This window comes from Mastomys coucha, unplaced genomic scaffold (assembly GCF_008632895.1).
Source record: "Mastomys coucha isolate ucsf_1 unplaced genomic scaffold, UCSF_Mcou_1 pScaffold20, whole genome shotgun sequence".
Lineage (NCBI taxonomy): Eukaryota > Metazoa > Chordata > Mammalia > Rodentia > Muridae > Mastomys > Mastomys coucha.
Window position 1 is genome coordinate 85,906,891 of NW_022196903.1, and position 19,707 is coordinate 85,926,597.

General features: G+C 44.2%; 1 protein-coding gene across 3 annotated transcripts in view; it reads right to left on the bottom strand.

Annotated features, from left to right (window-relative positions):
- Window positions 1–325: 325 nt before the first annotated feature.
- The window catches only part of Rbsn (rabenosyn, RAB effector), a 30,737-nt gene continuing 11,355 nt past the window's right edge, over window positions 326–19,707 (bottom strand). For all 3 annotated transcript variants that reach the window (XM_031382615.1, XM_031382617.1, XM_031382616.1), the window contains exons 4-12: window positions 17,212–17,312; window positions 16,317–16,362; window positions 16,062–16,223; window positions 13,542–13,783; window positions 11,986–12,056; window positions 7,873–7,959; window positions 7,054–7,156; window positions 5,162–5,266; window positions 326–4,228 (exon numbers count right to left, since the gene is read on the bottom strand). In XM_031382615.1, the coding sequence (XP_031238475.1) occupies window positions 3,086–4,228; window positions 5,162–5,266; window positions 7,054–7,156; window positions 7,873–7,959; window positions 11,986–12,056; window positions 13,542–13,783; window positions 16,062–16,223; window positions 16,317–16,362; window positions 17,212–17,312 (2,060 nt within the window). In that variant the 3' untranslated portion in view covers window positions 326–3,085. The remainder of the gene's footprint in view (window positions 4,229–5,161; window positions 5,267–7,053; window positions 7,157–7,872; window positions 7,960–11,985; window positions 12,057–13,541; window positions 13,784–16,061; window positions 16,224–16,316; window positions 16,363–17,211; window positions 17,313–19,707) is intronic.

Consider the following 19,707-nt stretch of genomic DNA (forward strand, 5'->3'; position numbering starts at 1 on the left):
ATGAAAAATGCCTGCTTCACATGACTGTTAGAAACCCTGTTTCTATGGAAATGGGGATGACAGGACTGCACAGGATCTGGCTGTAAAACAGTTCCTTTAGTGCTTGCTTTGCAACACAAGGATACGAGTTTGGCCCTCAAAACCCAGAAAAAAGTGGTGAGCATGACAATAAGCATTTGTAATCCCAGGGCTAGGGAGGAGAAGACTAGAGGACTCAATGACCAGCCAGTAAACACACGCGCACGCACACACACCGCACGCACGCACGCACACTGCAAAAAGGAAGTGAAGGGACGTTTAAAACAAGCACACACAAGCCCAGCCATGAACATGTTATTTTTTTTAATAAAAGCCTCACATAAATGATATATTTTAATAAAAGCCTCTGATACAAGACCCCAGTGTAGTGCATGCACATCAATGACCATCTTGCTGACAGTCATCATGATTACTAGCACACCGTGCTCCTCTAGTTTGACCTCGTACAGAGGCCAATTCCACATTTTGAACTGCATGGCATTGCTACGCAACATGGCTCATGATGACTTAGAAGGATGTTTTAACCTCTGACAACAAAGACATGATGTGTGGTAAGTGCAGTGAGTAAGGCTCCAGTTCCTTAGTGTGTTAGAAGGGAATAAAGCAAGAAGTTCTTCCACTATGGACAGGACCTAAAGGATCTGCCAACACCACCTTATCAAGGACATGCTTCTTCACTGATGAGGTGGAGCTTGGGACCTCGGGAATCATGAAGTATTTACCCAAGGTAAGAAGCTGGCACTGGCCGGGCAGTGGTGGCGCATGCCTTTAATCCCAGCACTTGGGAGGCAGAGGCAGGCAGATTTCTGAGTTCGAGGCCAGCCTGGTCTACAGAGTGAGTTACAGGAAAGCCAGGGCTATACAGAGAAACCCTGTCTCGAAAAATCAAAAAAAAAAAAGAAAGAAAGAAAGAAAAGAAAAGAAAAGAAGCTGGCATTGTGGTTCACTCACAGGCCAGCCCCCCTCTGCAAACCAGCTTTGACCTGCAGGAATCCTGGGAAGTAATATAGACAAAAGGTAGAAATCTCTCTTGTCATGTCTCTGATTTCAGAATATGGTCAAAGAGGAATTCAATGAGAAATTCTGTAAAACCTCTGGGATCTGAGTTCACTTGGTTTAAAATTCAGTCAGTCAGGATTTAAAAAATAGCTGTTTAAAAGCATTTGTTTTCTCTATGCTCTCAGACTGTTACCTGGGGTGAGTTCCGAAAAGGAGTATATTTAATGAGTCACTAGCTAATTAAGAAACCCAGTCTTGGCTGTGCGGTGGTAGCACACACCTTTGATCCCAGCACCTGGGAGGCAGAAGCAGGTGGATTTCTGAGTTCAAGGCCAGCCTGGTCTACAGAGTGAGTTCCAGGACAGCCAGAGCTATACAGAGAAACCCAGTCTTACAAGAAAAGCAATGTCTACAGTTGTACCACCTTGAACACCTGATCTGTGTCAGAAAAAGTAATGGTGGAAACCAGAATTCAGCTTCATTCTTGTGTTAGGGCTGCCTCTTTTTCCATCAGACAAAGCAGACCAAGCAGGATGGATATACTGGGCATGCCTGGAGACTGGGCTTTAGAAAGAGAGGAAGCTGCTCTAAGTAACATAAAATGCCAGGCTGCCTACCTTCAACAGAGGTGGCAAATGGCTGATAATCCACTAGCAGGTCAGTAAACATCTGTCAACAGAACCCAAAAGAGTTCTTAACCTCTCTCTCCAGCCCTTCCTACAGCCCCATACAGGGCTCTCTATCCAGCCAAAGCCCCCACATGTACTAATGAACTGATATTAAAGCTGCAAAAATATAGAGATCTTTGTACCCAGATAACATTCTTACCACCAAGATGGATCTTCACTAGAATGTGACAAAAGAATTTCAGCTTATATTCCACTAACCAACAAAAGGCATGGCCCAGAGTAAGCTGAAGGGAAAGTAACTAGTGGACAGTTATTGTCCATTAACTAAAGAGTATCACTGAAGAAAGTACCCAGAGCTAAGCACACCAAGGATCTTACAAGGCCATCTGTCAATCGAACTGTTTTTGTAAACCAAAGTACTAAGCTACATAACTTCCCTTTCTGTCTTCTATCCAGAGTTCAAGTAGTTCAGGGCTGTGGAATGATCTCAGGCTGTGCCTCAAGTATTTCTGTCTCTCAACAACTCAAAGTAGTAAAATAACATCTTACCAGTTTCCCAGGTCAGGATAAACCACAAGGAAGGCTGACTAGAGGGTCTTGAAAGTTACTAGAATTTATCTCCTGACTCAGGAAGTGTTCCATCACCTGCTAATACTCCACACGAGCTTCCCAGCCAGAATTCCAAATCAACAGGCCCTTGAATGTGACCTACAGAGTGGTTGTTCTACCCAAGTCCTGGAAGGAGGTTTCCAGGTAATCAGACAACTGCACAAGTAGAAACTTATCCCAAACCGTAACACCCACCAAAAAGTTGATCACTATCTCATAATCAAGATCACACTGACACCAGCCACCCCACCATCCTCACACTTGGGAACTTTACTTCCTTTAACTGGGGGGGTCAACACTGGCAGCATCCCTGCCATCCATAAAGAGAGGCATTGGTCCCACTGGATCTAGACCTTCCCCTTCACAGCAGTATCTCCCTAAGGGTCCCGGATATGGTCCAAGCAGGGATGTGCTGAAAAGGAACAACCAAGTTAGGACAGACTTCTGCTAGAGCCCTGCCCATCTTGGCTACAGGAAGGGACCTGTCAAGGGCTGCCCTATAATACTGCACAATGACCAAGAATAGTCAGCAGAAAAAGGACTAAGAGGTGCTCAGGAGTCATTTCTGCCTTGGCCCAACAGAGCTGTATCTTGAAAATAAAGTGGTAAAGTCCCCTAAAAAGGGAACACTTCATTAAAAAAATAGAGAAAAACCAGCACATGGAAGCCGATTGTTTTTCCTGTTCTTGTTCAACTGTAGTGGAAATGTCTCAAGTGCACAGCAAGAGACTACTGTTTCCACCCCCACCTGTGTGTGTGTTCAGATGCCTGCCAATCTCCTCCTCCCACCCAGTTCCTGCCCACTGCTGTCAGTTCGGGGCCCCCTTCTGCTTAGCCAGGGTGCACTTCAGCTCCCGGAGGTTCTCCGTCAGAACCTCAACCTCATCCATTCGACCACATTGCTTGGCATCAAAGATGTAAGCCTTGATGTTGTCAATTTGCTGCAGGAGCAGCTCCTCCTCAATCTGTTCCTCAGCCTCCATGCCACTATCACTGTCTACCTCGAAGGGATTGGTGCAGGGGCACTCTTCAAAAGGGTTTCCAGGAGCAGCTAGACTGGCAGGCCTGGGATGGTCATCCTCATCAAAAGGGTTGGGTGCAGGACTATCTGGGTCAGTGAAGGGATTCCCTGCCCCCAACTCTGCCACCTCCTCCTCCTCAGCATCTTCCTCAAAAGGATTGTATTCTTTGGTGACAGTGGCTGAAGGGCCCAGGAAAGCCTCTACAGCAGCAGGGCTGGCAGCACCCTCGGTAGGGCTGGAGAGGTCTTCTTCATCAAATGGGTTGAGTGAGGTCTTAACGTTTTGCTGTGACATGGTGCTCTGAGGGAGTGATTCCTGGCCAAGGGCTGGAGACCACAAGTGAATGGGTGCTAGAGCTAAGCCAGGTGAAGGGGCATCAGGAGCTGTGCTGCTCTGAACTGGGGAAGGGTCCTGATCCAAGGAATAAGAAAGATCAATGTGAGGCCCTCGGCTGGGCTCCAACTGGAAGGGTATAACTTCTCGGAGTTCTAGAACACGAGTCCGTGTTTGCAGGGATGCTGCCAGGAACTGCTCTTGTTCTCGCTCCAGCTCCCGCTTACGGAGCATCTGTAGCTGCTCCCGCTGCAGCTCCTCCTCCTCGGCCTGCCTCCGGGACAGCTCAATGGCCTTCTCAGTCTGCTGCTGGTCATACTCATCCTGCAGCTGCCGCAGGTTCTCTTGAAGTGTGCGCACCTCATCTGTGCGGCCTGCAGCCTTGGCCTGCCTGATGAAGGATGTAATGTTGTAGATCTGCTGGAGGAGAGGGTCAGGGTCTTCACTCTGTCCCTGACCTTCTGACAGTGGGAGCCAGCCTTCAGCCTTTCGCAAGGGGGCAGGGATGCCTCGAAGAGACCTCACGTCCCCATTGGCTGTATGAGATGCCAAACCACTCTGCCTTTCCTCAAGCTTCCGCCGGGACTCCAGAGCAGCCTGCAGAGACATCACACATCACCATGGTCACCAGGCCAGCAGCATCCCTGCCTGCTACCCTCTATGGTCTCAGCAACACTAAGGTAATTCAACTGCTGAAACATGGGCAGGCTTAGATTTCAAAAATAAAACAATATAAGTTGGAAAGATTCCTTCCCTCTTAGTTTCATCAGCTGTACACTTTTCTTAAACTTCCAAAGACTGTCACCTGTATCTCCATCAAGGTTAGAATTTCAGATAATACTAAAATATACACATTGTTTTCTGTTTTCATTTTGGGTTTTTAATGCTAGGGATAGAAACCAGGGCCTCAAACATGCTAAACAAGTATTCTATCCTTGAAGTTTAAAACAGCACCCTCATTTTCTTGTAAAAGATATAGCCTCACTATGTAGCATAAACAAGCTGGTCTGGAACTTAAAATCTTCTTGTCTCTGCTTCTTGAGGGCTGGGATACAGGCATGTACTACTGCACATCGATTGTCTATTTAACAGCATATATTCCACTGGGCAGTGGTGGCACACGCCTTTAATCCCAGCACTTGGGAGGCAGAGGCAGGCAGAGTTCGAGGCCAGCCTGGTCTACAGAGTAAGTTCCAGAACAGAACAGAACAGAACAGAACAGAACAGAACAGAACAGGGCTATACAGAGAAACTCTGTCTTGAAAGACCAAAAAACAACAACAACAAAAACCAGTACACATTCCAAGGTCTTCTCCTGAAGGCCTAACAGAGGGAAAACTGCCAGTCCCTGTGGTGGTCTAGATAGGAGAACATCAGCACAAATACTAAATAAAACTAGGATTCAGTGAGAAAACAACTATTTTTCTAAGGCCATAACAGAAGCCAGCATGAGACGAAGAGCATCGGCAGCCAAGAGGTAGGGTTTGGGGGCAGGGAAGCAGAAGCCACCAGGTGCCTGAGCCTGCGCACCTGTCTCTCCACGGCGCTCTTCTGCTCCAGGTCCTGCTTCCTTTTCCTTTTCAGTTCTTCAAACTGTTCTTTGGTTGGCAGTGACATCAAACCCAGTAACTTTTCCTGTAGGAGAGTAATAGACAATTTAGACTTGTGTTTTGGGGAAGTAGGGAGAAAAATTGGACCTTTAGCCTTATACCCTTAGGGTGAGCCACTCCAGCCATTGACAGGAAAGACATACATGCTAATTGACAGTCATCTTTCAGATGGACCTGCCTTTTCCTTATGAGATGGTCGCATCAGATCTGAAGATGTCCCCCAAGCCTGTGCCAGCTTCTTTCTGAAACTGTGCCCTGAGCCCATCCACCCACATCTACGTAGATCCCAGCAGTCCCTGGTGCCCCTTTTCTTTAATTATGACCCTTAGATCTCTCCCTACTTCATACTCAACATATCACATTTTAGTAATTTGTTGCTATGCATTCACATTCTATCAATGGAAATATCCCCTCCTGGAGCGAAGACAGAGGCTTAAAAGTCATGAAACTTCAAGACACTGATAGGACTCAAAAAACTAATGAAAATTCTAAGATTCCTGGCCTTCCTAAGATGATATGAGCAAGAAACAACTGCTGGGGGCGTAGGGAGTCCCCTTACAGCTACTTGCATCCAAGTTATCCAGGGACTCTAACAATGCAGAAGACATCAGAGGTAGAGAAATGCAACTCAGATCTAGTCACCTACATTTAGTCTGCTGCTCTTGAACCATTAGCCAAGGGCCCAGAAAGAGTCCCTGATGAGAAATTATCACTTATGACTAATAGCAAAATTAGAATACATCAAATCCCCCAACAAAAATGAAATAGTTCAATAAAGGGTATCAAACAGAGCCACAGTAGCATTCCATGGCCAAAACAAGCACAGAAGATTCAGTGATTAAAACAAGACACAGAAGTGCAGGAATGTTTGTGAGGGCTGATCTTCCTTGTCCACTTGAGTGGATTTAGAATCGAAACACACCTCCTGGTGTGTCCAAAAAGTCTTTCCAGAAAACTCTGAGGTGGAAAGACCCACTCTGGTATGGGTGGGGCCAAGCTAGGCTCTTGGACTGAATAAAAAGAAGAAAGCAAGCTGAGCACCAGCCTTCACCTCTCCTTGCTTCTTAACTGCAGATACAACATAACCAGTTGCCACAAGCTCCTGCCACCATGACCCCATCAAGGCAGACTTCAAAGTGACTCAAATAGTCTTCCTTAAGTTTATCAAGTATTTTATCACAGCAATGAGAAAGCTAGTACAATGAACTAATTATAAATATTGCAAATAAAAAACACAGACAAAAAGAAATTAAAAAAGAAAATATACCAGAATGAAGAACAATTGTATTGAAGACAAAGGATTAAGAGGTATTTTAAGCATAAGACCTGTAGCTTTAGAGATGGCTCAGGAGTGACAAGTTCCTGAATTCCATTCCCAGCCTGAACATTAGGCAGCTCACCACGTCTGTGACTGCAGACCCAGGGTATCCAATGCCCTCTGTGGACTCTGGAGCTCTTGCATTCACATACAGACACACATACACGCAACCTAAAGTAAATCTAAAAACAAAAGACACTAGGACACTTCTCCCCCCCCCCCACACACACACAAAGGCATGAAGCAGGTGTAGACTAGCTGGGAAGTCGGAGTCAGCAGGAATGGAAGGGAATAAAAAGTGGGTAATGAGCATGAATATGGCCACAAGAATTGTATGCATGTATGAAGTTGTAAAAATGTTTAAAAACTATTTTTACTTTTACCTAGGTTATAGCTTTTTCTCCAAATGTGGAATTTGTAATTTAAGAAATTAAAAAGTATATCAACAGAAAACAAGCAAGCCACACACTTACGTCACCCCAGCATGGCTTTACCTGTACAAATAGTGTAGCTGAGTATCTGATCATTCTCTGTAGTCGCAAAGTGTTTGGATGTGGTGAAGGGTCTTGGTTCAAACCCAACGTTAGGATCTTCTTACTACATTGGAAAAAAGGCATCGGTGTAATGGGCTGCCAGCCTCAGAAACAGCAAAGTCTCTGCAGCTGCCAGGCTTCTGTACCAGGAGGATGTGGAACAACACAGAAGAAACTGAAGTATCCCTCTCCCAGCAAGGCCCATTCCCTTCCCTGTGGCTACTCTAACACAGCACAGAAATATGATCACAGAAGAGGCCATATGGGAAAGCCTAGTTTCCCAGGTGAGCACAGGTGCAGCAGCCAAAACACATACACTCATGCCTTGCTGTCACCGTCTTTAAATGTTCAAGACTTCAGCCATGCAAAGAGTCTGAGATCTATCAAAGATCCTCTTCCATGAAATGGAAGTGCTAATCCTGACCTGTCCCACGAAGACCGGCACATTGGTAGTTCAGCATATAGCAGCCAGCTCCTATTTCTTTATTACTAATGATCATCAGAAATCTTTTTCTTTGGTCCCTTGTGTGCTAGGACAGAACCCAGACCCTTGTACATTCTAGGAAAGAATTTGATCTCTGACCTACACCCTACCCTTAAGCACTCTAAATCTTTAACCAGAAGCTACAGAGGTATAGTAAATAACAAAATAGGACCCTTCCCTCCTCCAGTGTCCTCATTTTCACTAATAAGCCCAAATCTACTCCCCACCACTGTGCCATCAAAACATCACCTCCTTCCCTTTAGCCAGCAGAAGAAATGTGACCTAGCAAACTTTACCTTAAAGCATCTATTAGCTCGTACACTTTCTGCACTTCCACTCGAAGGTCATTGGCATGCTCCAGACTGTAGGTCGTCTCCCCAGCACTAAGGAGAAATCATAAATGTTAAAAGTTTCATGGTGCTAACTTGGGAGCACAGTGTTTAAGGTCTCAGAGACAGGTGGTTAATTCTAAGGCACTTTAGACTCATGGAGACAATGCAGTAACCAAGCAGAAGTCATTTTATTGACCACTGCCTGGGTCTCTGAGAACCACTTTTTTTTTTTTAAGATTTATTTTACTATTTTTAGACTCGTGTTGCAGATAGCCCTGGGGCTAATTATATTTGATATTAATTCCCTTCTCCTGTGCAGGGCTGCGAACAAGGAATAAATAAGCACTCAGGGGATTTCTTGTAAACCTTCTTCCCACCTTACTTTGTAAAATAAAGGCTAGAGCCTGTGATTGGGAGAAAGAGGGAAAGGTGGAGCTGAAAGTTGTTAAAATAAAGGAGGCGATGGAATGAGCAGAAGCACGTGGCTTGGGGTCTCATAGATGGTGAAGATGGTAGTGTAGTGGTAGATCTGCCCAATCTAGGAGCACAGCTTGTATTCTTATTAGTTGTGTTTTCATTGCTGGGGCATATTTGGGTTGGCGATTTACTGCAACAGTCATGTGTATGGGTACATATATGCCTTTGGAAGCAAAAGTGTCAGATCTCCTAGAGCTGGAGTTACAGCAGTTTGTGAGGTTATAAGCCACCTGGAACCTCACTCAGGAAGAAGCAGTACATGTTCTTAACCACTGAGCCACATCTCCAGCCCCCCAACACCAGCTTTTAGGTTCAACAGAACAAATGCAGCTGAGTTCACTCTGACTCACTTTTCCTGAGCAATCTCTCACTGTATCTCAAAGGATGTATAAAATGACTTAGTAAATGAGTCACTTTATACCAATGAAACCATACAAGAGCTGGAAGTCGCTTGGCTTTTTAAACTCAGCTACCACTTAAGAAGAATAACTATGCAGTGGACAGGAATCCTGAGCTATATCATCTACCCAACACTCTACCTCACACACAACTGCCCCATAGTCTGTTTCACACACACATGCACACACACACACAACTGAACCACACTCTGCCACACACACACACACACACAAACTGTCCCACACTCTGCCTCATACACACAAACAACTGCTCCATACAAGAGAAACTCTAGACTCCAGGTCCAGCACAATGGGATTAACTGCCCAGGGTGAAGAAGGGATATCAGAAAAGGTCAGACACAGCTTGCCAGAGGACAGCATCATCATCTTATGGCACCATAATTACTCGTTTGCAAGCTTGTCACCCAAGCATGCCAGACGGCTAAGTCCCAAGTGCCATAATTATGGCTTTTCTTTTCCATATTCTTGGTGATGAACTTTTGGACTATGAGCACAGCTCAGCTGCTTTCTCAGCTCTAACCAGCTGTAATAAGTCTCATTATCAACTTGCTACTCGATCCTCTATGGGAGGCAACTGCAATCTAAGTAAGCATTACCAAATTTACTGTATATAAAACAACTCTGGCTTAAAATAAAACTGGAGTATTCTATCATTAGAGAATTCAATACAGTGGCTACATCATCTTTCAACCACAAAACTTACAAAAACCAAGAGATGTGGAAGAAAGAAAGCAAGCTTTGTTAGCCAGGTGGTGGTGGTGCACATCTTTAATCCCAGAACTTGAGAGACAGAGGCAAGTTGATCTCTTGAGTTCAAGGCCTGCCTGTTCTACAGAGCAAGTTCCAGGTCAGTCAGGGTTACACTGAGAAACCCTGTCTTGAAGAAAAGAAGAAGGGGGCTGGGGGAAAGGAGGCTTTGTCTGATTTGGATTTTGTTTTTCTTTTTAAATGGAACCATGCTATGCTGAACTCCTTAGCTCCAGGGATCCTGTCTCATCCTCTTAAGTAGCTAGTGTCTCATGGAAAAATCAAAAGATTATCTGAGGCCTGAAATCACTTTCACAGTCTCCATCACATCACTTTTACTCCCTCAGGGCACTGTCATGCTGGAGTTAGCCTGTTCAATTCTTGTTCCCTTGATGATGGTCCACCAGATAGGCATCATATCTGTCTGCTGCCTCAGTTACAGAACAGAAGGAGAATGGTGTGGCACAGAACTAATGCTCACAGAGCATCTGCTCAGTGAATAAATGATGTGGCACAAAACCAAGGAAAGATAGTCTCGGGAGGAGCACTGGAAGCTAACCATTTGGAAATGTGCTCAGGATGGGTTGTCCCCACCAGCCAGGAAATGTGGAGAGGTGACACTAGCCATGGATGCATGAGCCTGCACACATCATAAACATATGCACCATACATACTCAGTAAATACATAAGAAATAGGTGGTGGCCACAAGTGTTAGCCAGGGGTTGGAGAAACAAAATTATAAAATTCCAGAGGGAAGAAATACCCATACAGGAACATAATTTTGCAGTCTCTCAAAAAATTAAATGCAAGCTGGATGGTGGTGGCGCATGCCTTTAATCCCAGCACTTGGGAGGCAGAGGCAGGCGGATTTCTGAGTTCGAGGCCAGCTTGGTCTACAGAGTGAGTTCCAGGACAGCCAGGGCTACACAAAGAAACCCTGTCTCAAAAAAAATAAAAAATAATAAAAATTAAATTAAATTAAATGCAGAGTTACCATAAAACCTAGTAAGTTATATTCCCACATACATACATGAACATGTATATGTACACACACACACACAATTATGAAAGGTGTACTATTCCTGGCCAGGCATGTTGGCATGTCTGTAGTCCCAGTACTTGGAGGTGAAGACAGGAAGATCAGAAGTTCAAAGCCAGTTTTAACTACACGGTGAGTTTGATATCAGCCTGAACTACATGAGAAGGTATATCAAAAAACAGAAAGAAAAATTAAAAAGTATGTTATCCACAAGAGTTAAAAGTGGGGGGGCTGGCGAGATGGCTCAGCGGGTAAGAGCACTGACTGCTTTTCTGAAGGTCCTGAGTTTGGATCCCAGCAACCACATGGTGGTTCACAACCACCCATAATGAGATCAGACGCCCTCTTCTGGTGTATCTGAAGACAGCTACAGTGAATTATGCCGGAGCGAGTGGGGCGGGAGCTGGAGCAAGCAGGCCGGCAGTTCCCAGCAGCAACACACATGATGGCTCACAGCCATCTGTACAGCTACAGTGTACTCATACACATAAAATAAATAAAATACATCTTAAAAAAAAAGTAGGGGGGAACCCAAATAAACATCAATTGACAAATGAATAAACAAAGCTCATAATTAAATCTATAATATCTTAATGCAAGGACAATAACGTGGTACATGCTACAACATGGGTGAGTGTTGAAAACATTGATGTACATAAAAGCATCCAGACATAAAAGATAATATGTCAAATGTCACATACTGACAAATCCAGACAGGTCTGCCATTGCTAGGAAGATGGCAAATTGTTTACAGGTCTAAGTTACTTGCCAGAGTGATAAAAATATTTGGAATTAAGATGGTAGTGACAACTGAACAACCTTGTGATGACACTATCATGAATATCACTGAATTGTTCAATAAAAAGTATATGAACCACATCTTAATTTTAGAAAAAAAAACCTCAAGACAGGCTACATCTGTCCAGTGGCTCTGTGTGCCCACCTGTGCTCAAGAGGAAATGCCTGCTGTAATCCTGACATTGCAATACATTGCTAAGAGGGACCATGGCAAGCTGGGCAGAAGATGGGCTGCCCTTCCTCATCTGTTTCCAAGTACTCCAGTGAGTAGTGGCACTTCTGGTCTGAAGCCCTTGCTAAATCCACTAAATTGGAATGGACCTAATACCTGAACATGGTCAGTGTCTTTACAAATATCATGTGACAATAACATGTGTCCACTGATGTACAAGCATGAAAAGTCACAGTTAAGATTCTATTTTCTTGGCAGAGCATGTGCTAAGCATGGATGAGGTTCCATTCCATTCTTAGCTCCAAAGAAGGGGGTGGGGGAGTAAAAGATACCCATCTCCATTGTCAGCTAGTGAAGAATTGGCCTCCCCAGCCAGATCACATTTACCACTGACTCAGGAAAAAAACAGAGAGGAGTGGCTTACTTTAAGGATGCAGCCATCCTGATGTATTCAGGAGCTTTCTGGTCAACCTTCTCCATGCAAAGTCGAAGTTTCTAAGAACAAAAGAGGCAAGATGAGTGCTGCACTGGAGAGAGAAACTGTTACCTAGAAGCACCACAGAGACATATATAAAAGGGCACTTTTAAAACACAGGGGGGGGTTGTTTTGCTTTGCTTTTTATTCCCTTATTGTTAGTTCCCTTATGGACCGCCCTATTTTCCAAGCATAAAATCTTTCAGGAATGAAAGAACACAGGGTGAACATTTGGCCAGATGTTTGTGAGAGGCAGCCTTTCAGAGTACAATGAGTCTAGACAGGAAAGAGGAATCAGCCACTGTGCTCTCTGCCAGGTGATGCCAGTCAATGGTACCAGCACATGGAACTTCCAAGGCTCTCTTTAAAAGTTAGGTAAATATACATAATAGCTAGTTACAAAAAAGAGATACCAGGTCACAAACTCCATGCAGGATAGAGGATAGCTGCAGCTACAGCTCAGAACTGGTTTGACACCACCTCTGGCAGCGATAATTATTTATATGGTGGAACAGAAGCAGCCATGACCTGCAGAGATGTTTGGTGGCCATTCAGTGATCACTGAGAAAACATATTCTTCCTTGTTTAAGAGTTTTGCTCAAGTAGCTTTCTCTGTCCAGGCTGATCTCTTGTTCCCAGTATCCTTCACTTTCCCATTTGTCTCCAGACTAGTTCTCCTCAGCCTACAGTGACATGTCACCTGGACATTAGGAGGCTGACCTAGCCTCATTCCCAGAGGTTTTTTTCTTTCTTTCCCCTTTTGTTTATTTATTTCCGTTTGTTTTAAATAGGGCCTTACTATGTAGCCCTGGCTAGCCTGGAAGTTGGTATGTAAACCAGGCTGTCAAACTCAGAGATCTACCTTCTTCTACCTTCTGTGCTGATATTACAGGGGTAAACACCATGCCCAACCCAGATGTTCTTTGCATACTCTATTTCTTCTTGCATGCCAACTAATTTTAGAAACATACTAGAAATGGAACCTACAGCAAGAGATCTACCACAGAGCCACACCCTCTTCTCTTATTCTTAGTGTACCTCCAATTAGCTGCTCTGGGATCACTGGGGGCAACGAAGACTAAGGCATTTGAGACTCAGAAGAGACTCTCTACTAATAGGCAAAAAGCATACAAGCCCTGAAAATACATACAAGCTCAAACTGATAAAGACTAAAACTCCCAAGTGGGTTTCCCAGGACCCTTGCAACCCATGGTTTACTACACCTTCAGCTTCTGTCTTCTCTACAGAACCTGGCTATCCATAGGACAATTGCCCTTCCCACCTGGTCTTGGGCCTCCTTCCTTTGCAGTGGGTAAGGGAAGGTAGGAAGGTAGAAAAATAAGTTTGTTACTACAAACCCAGGATGACTCTATGATTCACCCAGGGCACTAATTAGGAAATCATGCCATGGCCCTCAGAAGGGAAATGATTCAAGGGAACAACTTCCTAAAGCATTCTCTAGAATCTACAAGCAGGCAAACAGCTGACTGCCTGGCATGTGTCACCTCGTAGAGCTTCACGATGTCAGGCGTGTGCTCCTTCTCGTCCATCTGCTGCTCTCGCTTGAGCAGCTTGTCCTTGCAGTGTGTGCAGCAGCGGATGCGGTCATCATCCTTCTCATCCAGGACTGAGCTAACACTGCTCATACTACTGATGCTGCCCCGGCGGGAGCCATGAACACTGTTAGGTGACTGGCTGGGGCTCGTGTGAGTGCTCAGGGAGTCCTTGCTGGCACTGGTGAGCTTATCTACAAACCACAACAGACAGGCAGCAGTGAGTCCTCGGCAGCCGCTTGTTCCACACCTGCGACTGTAGCACTCGGGCCACAGGTGTGACTTGGGAAATAGGCAGAGCAGGCTTCACCTCTGGACAAGAACCTACTCTAGCCTGAGGGCTGAGACTCCGGTGGGAACTTGATCAGGTCCAAACAGCTTGTGGTAACCTGTCTTTGGGCTCAGAAGCTTGATCGTAACCTGGCCATCCCATATCTATACCACACTCCTTTGTCCCATTTCTCCAAACAATCCACATTCTCCAGAAACTTTCCTTTCCAGCCCTCCTACAGTCCCTACAACTCCCCATTCTCTAGGACACCTTCCCTGGCTCCCACAAGCAAATATCTGCTCTTCACATCCTCTCCCATGACCCATTTGGAGCACATTCCAGCACCTTTATGTACAGAGCCGCCCTGGAATCTGCAACTGTTGGGTAGAAATTGTCTTACCCTCACAGCCCTAACACAGCCATCAAGGCCACCTGACAGACTCTGCTCCAGTAATAAGCCCAAGAGCAGAAAGGTGAACAGTGTCCTGAAAGGAGGCAGGTCTTGAGGAGAAAGGAAAGTATCAAGGTAAAGTGAGGAGACACAAAACTAGACAGAGAAAAGTGACTTTGCCCCCATGTGTTCACAGGCCTCATGGCCAGGTGTGTACAAATACTAGAACTCTTTGGTGCTGCTAATCTGTGCTAAAGATGGACCCCAGATTCTTGACCATGCTAGGCAGGTGCTCTTTCACTGAGCTGCACCCTAGCTTTCCATCAGCCATGTGTAAGCAGCTGATTCACAAAGTGCTAGAGTTTCTCATCCCCCTTCACTTTACAGCCTTGTTCTTCCAGGTCTCACCCAAGTCCTGCACACTTCCCATTGCAAATCTCTCTCCTTAAACCTACTAAGCTCCGTTCTACTGAGTGCCAGGATTCCTTGATATTCTTTACTCTGCCTAGAACACCACCCTTCCCCACCCCTTTACAATCATTCTCTTTCAAGGAGGTACTTCTCTGACATCACTTGCAGACCCTACGCATCCATGCTTGCTTTCACTGGAGCCTCCCTGGTGCTTAGTACTTTCCATGACACTAGTCTTTCTGTATGACAGGGAGATTTTATAAGGAGACAAAACCTCACCTGCACTTCTAGGCAAAGGCGACAAAGAGCTGCTCCGCTTCTCCTTTATGAAGCAATTGTGAGTGAGTCTCTATCTCCCCTGCTAGATCCTGAGCTCCTTGGGGAAACAGGCAATGCCTTACAGACCAGAAAAGTTCCCTTGTAAGCCAATCCAGCTTCCACATGTCTTTGTACAGCTCTTATACTAAGTATGGTTTTTACTCTTTTCCACTTTTGGTTTGAGTCAGGATCATCTCACTCTGTAGCCCAGGCTCAAACTTAATGAGAGCTCTTCAGCCTCAGCCTCCAACGTGCTGAGGTTACAGGCAGGAGACACCAACCCTGGGTGGTTTTACATTTGCTTGTTTGGTTTTACTTTGAGACCAAGCTTCACTATGTAGCCCAGGATAATAGTAACCATGCTGGTACCTTCTGATTCTGCCTCCCAATTGTGCACCTACCCAGATGGTTTAAGAAGTTGCTCCTTTTTTTTTTTTAAACTAAGAATGGGAAGAGACCATGTGTGCCTTACAAAGTCTAAAATAGTTACTATCTGATCCTTTATTAAAAAAAAAAAACAAAAAACAAAAAACTTCAGGACCAGATGGTGGTGGTACACACCTCTAATCCCAGCAGATTAGAGGCAGAGAGGCAGAGACAGGCAAATCTCTGAGTTGAAGGCCTCTACAGATCAAGTTCTAGGACAGTCAGGGTAACAGAGAAATCCTGTCTCAAAAAACAAAAACAAAAACACACAAAAAAACAAAAATCTCAGGGCTGGAGAGATAGATCATCAGTTAAGAGTGCTTGCTGCTCTTACAGAGGACCCAGGTTCAGTTCTCAGAACCCATTTAGTAGCTTACAACCATCTTTAACTCCAGTTCCAGGAGATCCAACAACCTTTTCTGAAAAAAAAAAAAAAAAAAAAAAAAAAAAAAAAGAAAGAAAGCTCACCAGCCCGATTCAGGCCACTATATCCTTGGCCTCTACCACAATGTTTAGGCTGTAGTGAGCTTAATGAACTCAACAAATAGATGAAGACTCTGTGGGCCATTAACAAAACAAGTGGTTCCAATGGCCTAGGCATACTCACTAGTCCCAAAAGAGATCAGGGCCCAAAGCCCACAGCCACATCACCTACTTGCCAAGGGCAGGCCAATGAGCTCCATACACTTCTTGCACATGATAGATCCACAGAGGCGGCAGTGGTGACGGCGGTTCCGGATGCTGAACTTATTCCCACAGTCTGGACAGAAAGGAACATCCTGGTCATTGACCCAAGGCACCACGGACTTTTCTATTGCTTTGGAAGAACAAACAGGCAGCTCAGTATTCTGAAGTTGTTTTCAGGGAGAAAGCCAAAAAGGAATAATTGTGAGCAAAGTTCTGGACTTACCTCTAATCTTTGAAGTCTCAGTATTTGTTCTGTCAAATGCAGTAAGCTAAGCAGGAAAACATATGCCAAATGAAGTTAGTCAGTTGAGGGACTCTATTTTTTGCCACTTACACTCAGCAGGAAATGTATGTTCAAATTTCTTAAGGTTCACTGGTCAACCCCAACCCTAGTTATCAAAACAATTCATTAGGGACATGTTAGTCTCATATCCAGAAGGAATCTCTTGTCATTTACCAGTTTCTCCAATAAACAGTTGGACAGGGTAGCGCATAGGAACTGCTGAAAGCAATGGTGGGCTCCTGACTTTCCATTCTTCCTAGAAAATAAGACTGGCCACATACTTCTATCCACAAAGTCCACATAAACAACGTCCCTAGTCTGGGGCTTAGTTGGTGGCAGAGTGTTTGCCAGGATACCACAAAAGTGAAAAAGAGGACTATACCTACAAATGCCCCACAATTCAGATACACAGCAAGTGTATCTAGGGTCAGAGTGTAAGCCAATCATGGTAGTGCTGCAATATACTCTAGCACTACAGGATAAGAAAGACTCCTAGATGCCCCATGACACACACTAGCCCTAGCCCTGACTCAATACTCAGAGCTGGACACCGCTTTTGTATCATTATCAAATGACATTACACACCGTGCCCACTGAGTGACTACCTGGGACAACTCCACAAGTTTTACCACAGCAAGTGGAGGTGATAGGCATAAAAGGGGAGTTGGGCACTTAGCAAGTCTATCAGCGTGAGCCATTCATGTCAGGAAAGTCAGCCAGGACACCTGCCTTCAATGCAGCTCTCAGAATCAGATACGCATCACTTACATAACAGGTTACAAGAACTGGGATGTCTACAAAGTATGTACTTACAAAATAAAACTACAAAATTTACCTTTTCCAACCTGATTATCAATTTATTGACTTCAACAACATAGTGGTCAATTCTTGCAGCACGATGTTTTTTAAAGTCAGAAAGATGGCTTCTCATAGCACCTAAAGGGGAAGAGAAGATAAGTGCTATATTAACAATTATGGTGGAGCCTTTCTAGATCCTCCAACTGGGGAAAAAAAAAAAATCAGGATTCTAGAACCTTACCAAAATTTTAATAACTAGAAAGGAGATAAAAGGAATTTCATTACAATGTTAACTCTGGCTCTTGGAGATCCAAAGTACAACATGAAAGACCTCAAAGCATAGCAAGGAAGTTCTTATTAGAGTTAGCCCAAGCTCAAATGTTAGTTCTGCTACATACTATGTCACTTTAGACAAGTTATTTTATCAAAATAAAAACAGTCCCTTTTCCAGAGCAGAAGGGGTGGGGGGGGGGGTGGTTGCTCACACCTTTACTTTAGTCCCAAGAAGCAGACAGAGGAGAAGGAGACAGAAGCAGAAGGAGACAGAGGCAGGCAGGTCTGAGTTTGATGGCAGCCTGATCTATATGAGTTCTAGGATAGCGAGGACTACACAGAGAAATCTTGAGAAATCAAAATAATTAATACTATAGTAGCAGTAGTAGTAGTAGTAGTAGTAGTAGTAACAATAATAATAATCCCTTCTCAAAATGGGGGTGGGGGACCAGTAAGCGGTAATGTATGCCACAGTTAAATGGATACTTTCCTCAGTTTAGCATATAAAACCTAGCAGAAATGTTCCCAATACAAATGGAGCCAGGTAGTATTTGCCTCAGTGTATCTGAAACATGAAACATACATTACCTCACTCATTTTTTTTTTTTATAGCAAGGACACTTAAATCCTACTCCTGGCAAAGTAAGGAGTACAATATATCTTTATTTACAGTTACTGTGCTGTACCCCAGCTGTACTGTACTTGTTTGAAGCCTCCATGGACCATCTCCACACTGTACTCTTACTTATCCATATCTATCTTTCCTAATCATACACTGGTTTCTAAATTTTAGTCTAGAAGTCTTAGGGATAATTATAAATAATAACTTCTAAAATTTCCATTTGATCATCCACAATTTGCATTCCTTTCCATTGTTGAATTAATTGGGCAGGTTCATCAGAAAACCACTGTGGCAATTAGAAAATGATCTATCACAAAGTATTAAATTTACTTGTCTGAAATTTCTCCTTTATGCTTCTAATCAGCTTTCATATATGATTCATAATTGCCGGTATATATCTGTAGCGGGAGTAGACCTCTGAATTCTGGCCACAGTAACTCCATTTTGCAGTAAGCCACTGTGTGTCTGACTGTAGCAAAACAGGCCATCCTTCCTATAGACATGGCTTGCTGAGACCAGCAGAATCCCTAATCAGAACAAGGACATTGTACACATAGCATGGTACACCATCAGTTTTGTCTGCACCTTACATCGTCAGAACCTACAAGCCACCACTACTGCTTCAACCCTAGACAGTGCTCTGAATCCAGCTTTGCATTAACTTTGCTGTAGACTAAAAGACATATAAAATAAGAGGTTGGGGCTGGAAAGAGGGTTCAGGAGTTAGAGCACACCATGCTCTTGCAGGACCCAAGTTCAGTTCCCAGCACTTAAAACTCCAACTCTAGATATTATCTGATACCCTCTTCTGGACTCCACAGGCAACTGGAGACATATGTGCACACACTCACACACAAATACACACAATTTAAAAAATAAATAATCTTTAAAAATTAAAAATAAAACAGAATCATGATGGGCAGGGGGTTGGGGCTGTTTGGTGATACAGCCTCAGCTCACCCATGTTCCTGTAAATAAGCCCCAATAAACTCATTTATCTCAACAAACTGGACTGGTGGCAACTTTCTTTGCTCTGTCTGCACCCTCCTTATTTGAAGTGAACCGACGTTTCTTTTACAGGTTCCCAGAAAGTCATGTAACAATAGCCTTATTAATAAAGCCATTTTCTTCTATAGGGATAAAAAATGTTTTTGTACGGACTATAGAGGGATACTGCACAGCTGAAGTATGTATAGGTTTTGTTTGATTCATTAATGAAATTTGAATAGCTACATGAAGCTAGTAGTGACCACTGAACTGGAAAGCACAATTCTAGGATTCAGTACCACTTTTCCCAGTGGCATTAATAAAGATGCAACCAGTGACCCTGGTAAGTGCCTCTTCCCTTCTTGGGGCCTTAGTTTTCTCACTTATTGATTGATTGATTGATTGATCGATTGATTTTTGTTTTTTGAGACAGGGTTTCTCTGTGTAGCCCTGGCTGTCCTGGAACTCACTCTGTAGACCAAGCTGGCCTCGAACGCAGAAATCCACCTGCCTCTGCCTCCCAAGTGCTGGGATTAAAGGCGTGTACCGCCATTGCCCGGCCCTGATTTTTTTTTTTTTAATTGAGCAGTCTTACCCTTACTAATTCCTTTGGCTTTTGAGGCAGGGTTTCTCTGTGTAGCCCTGCCATCC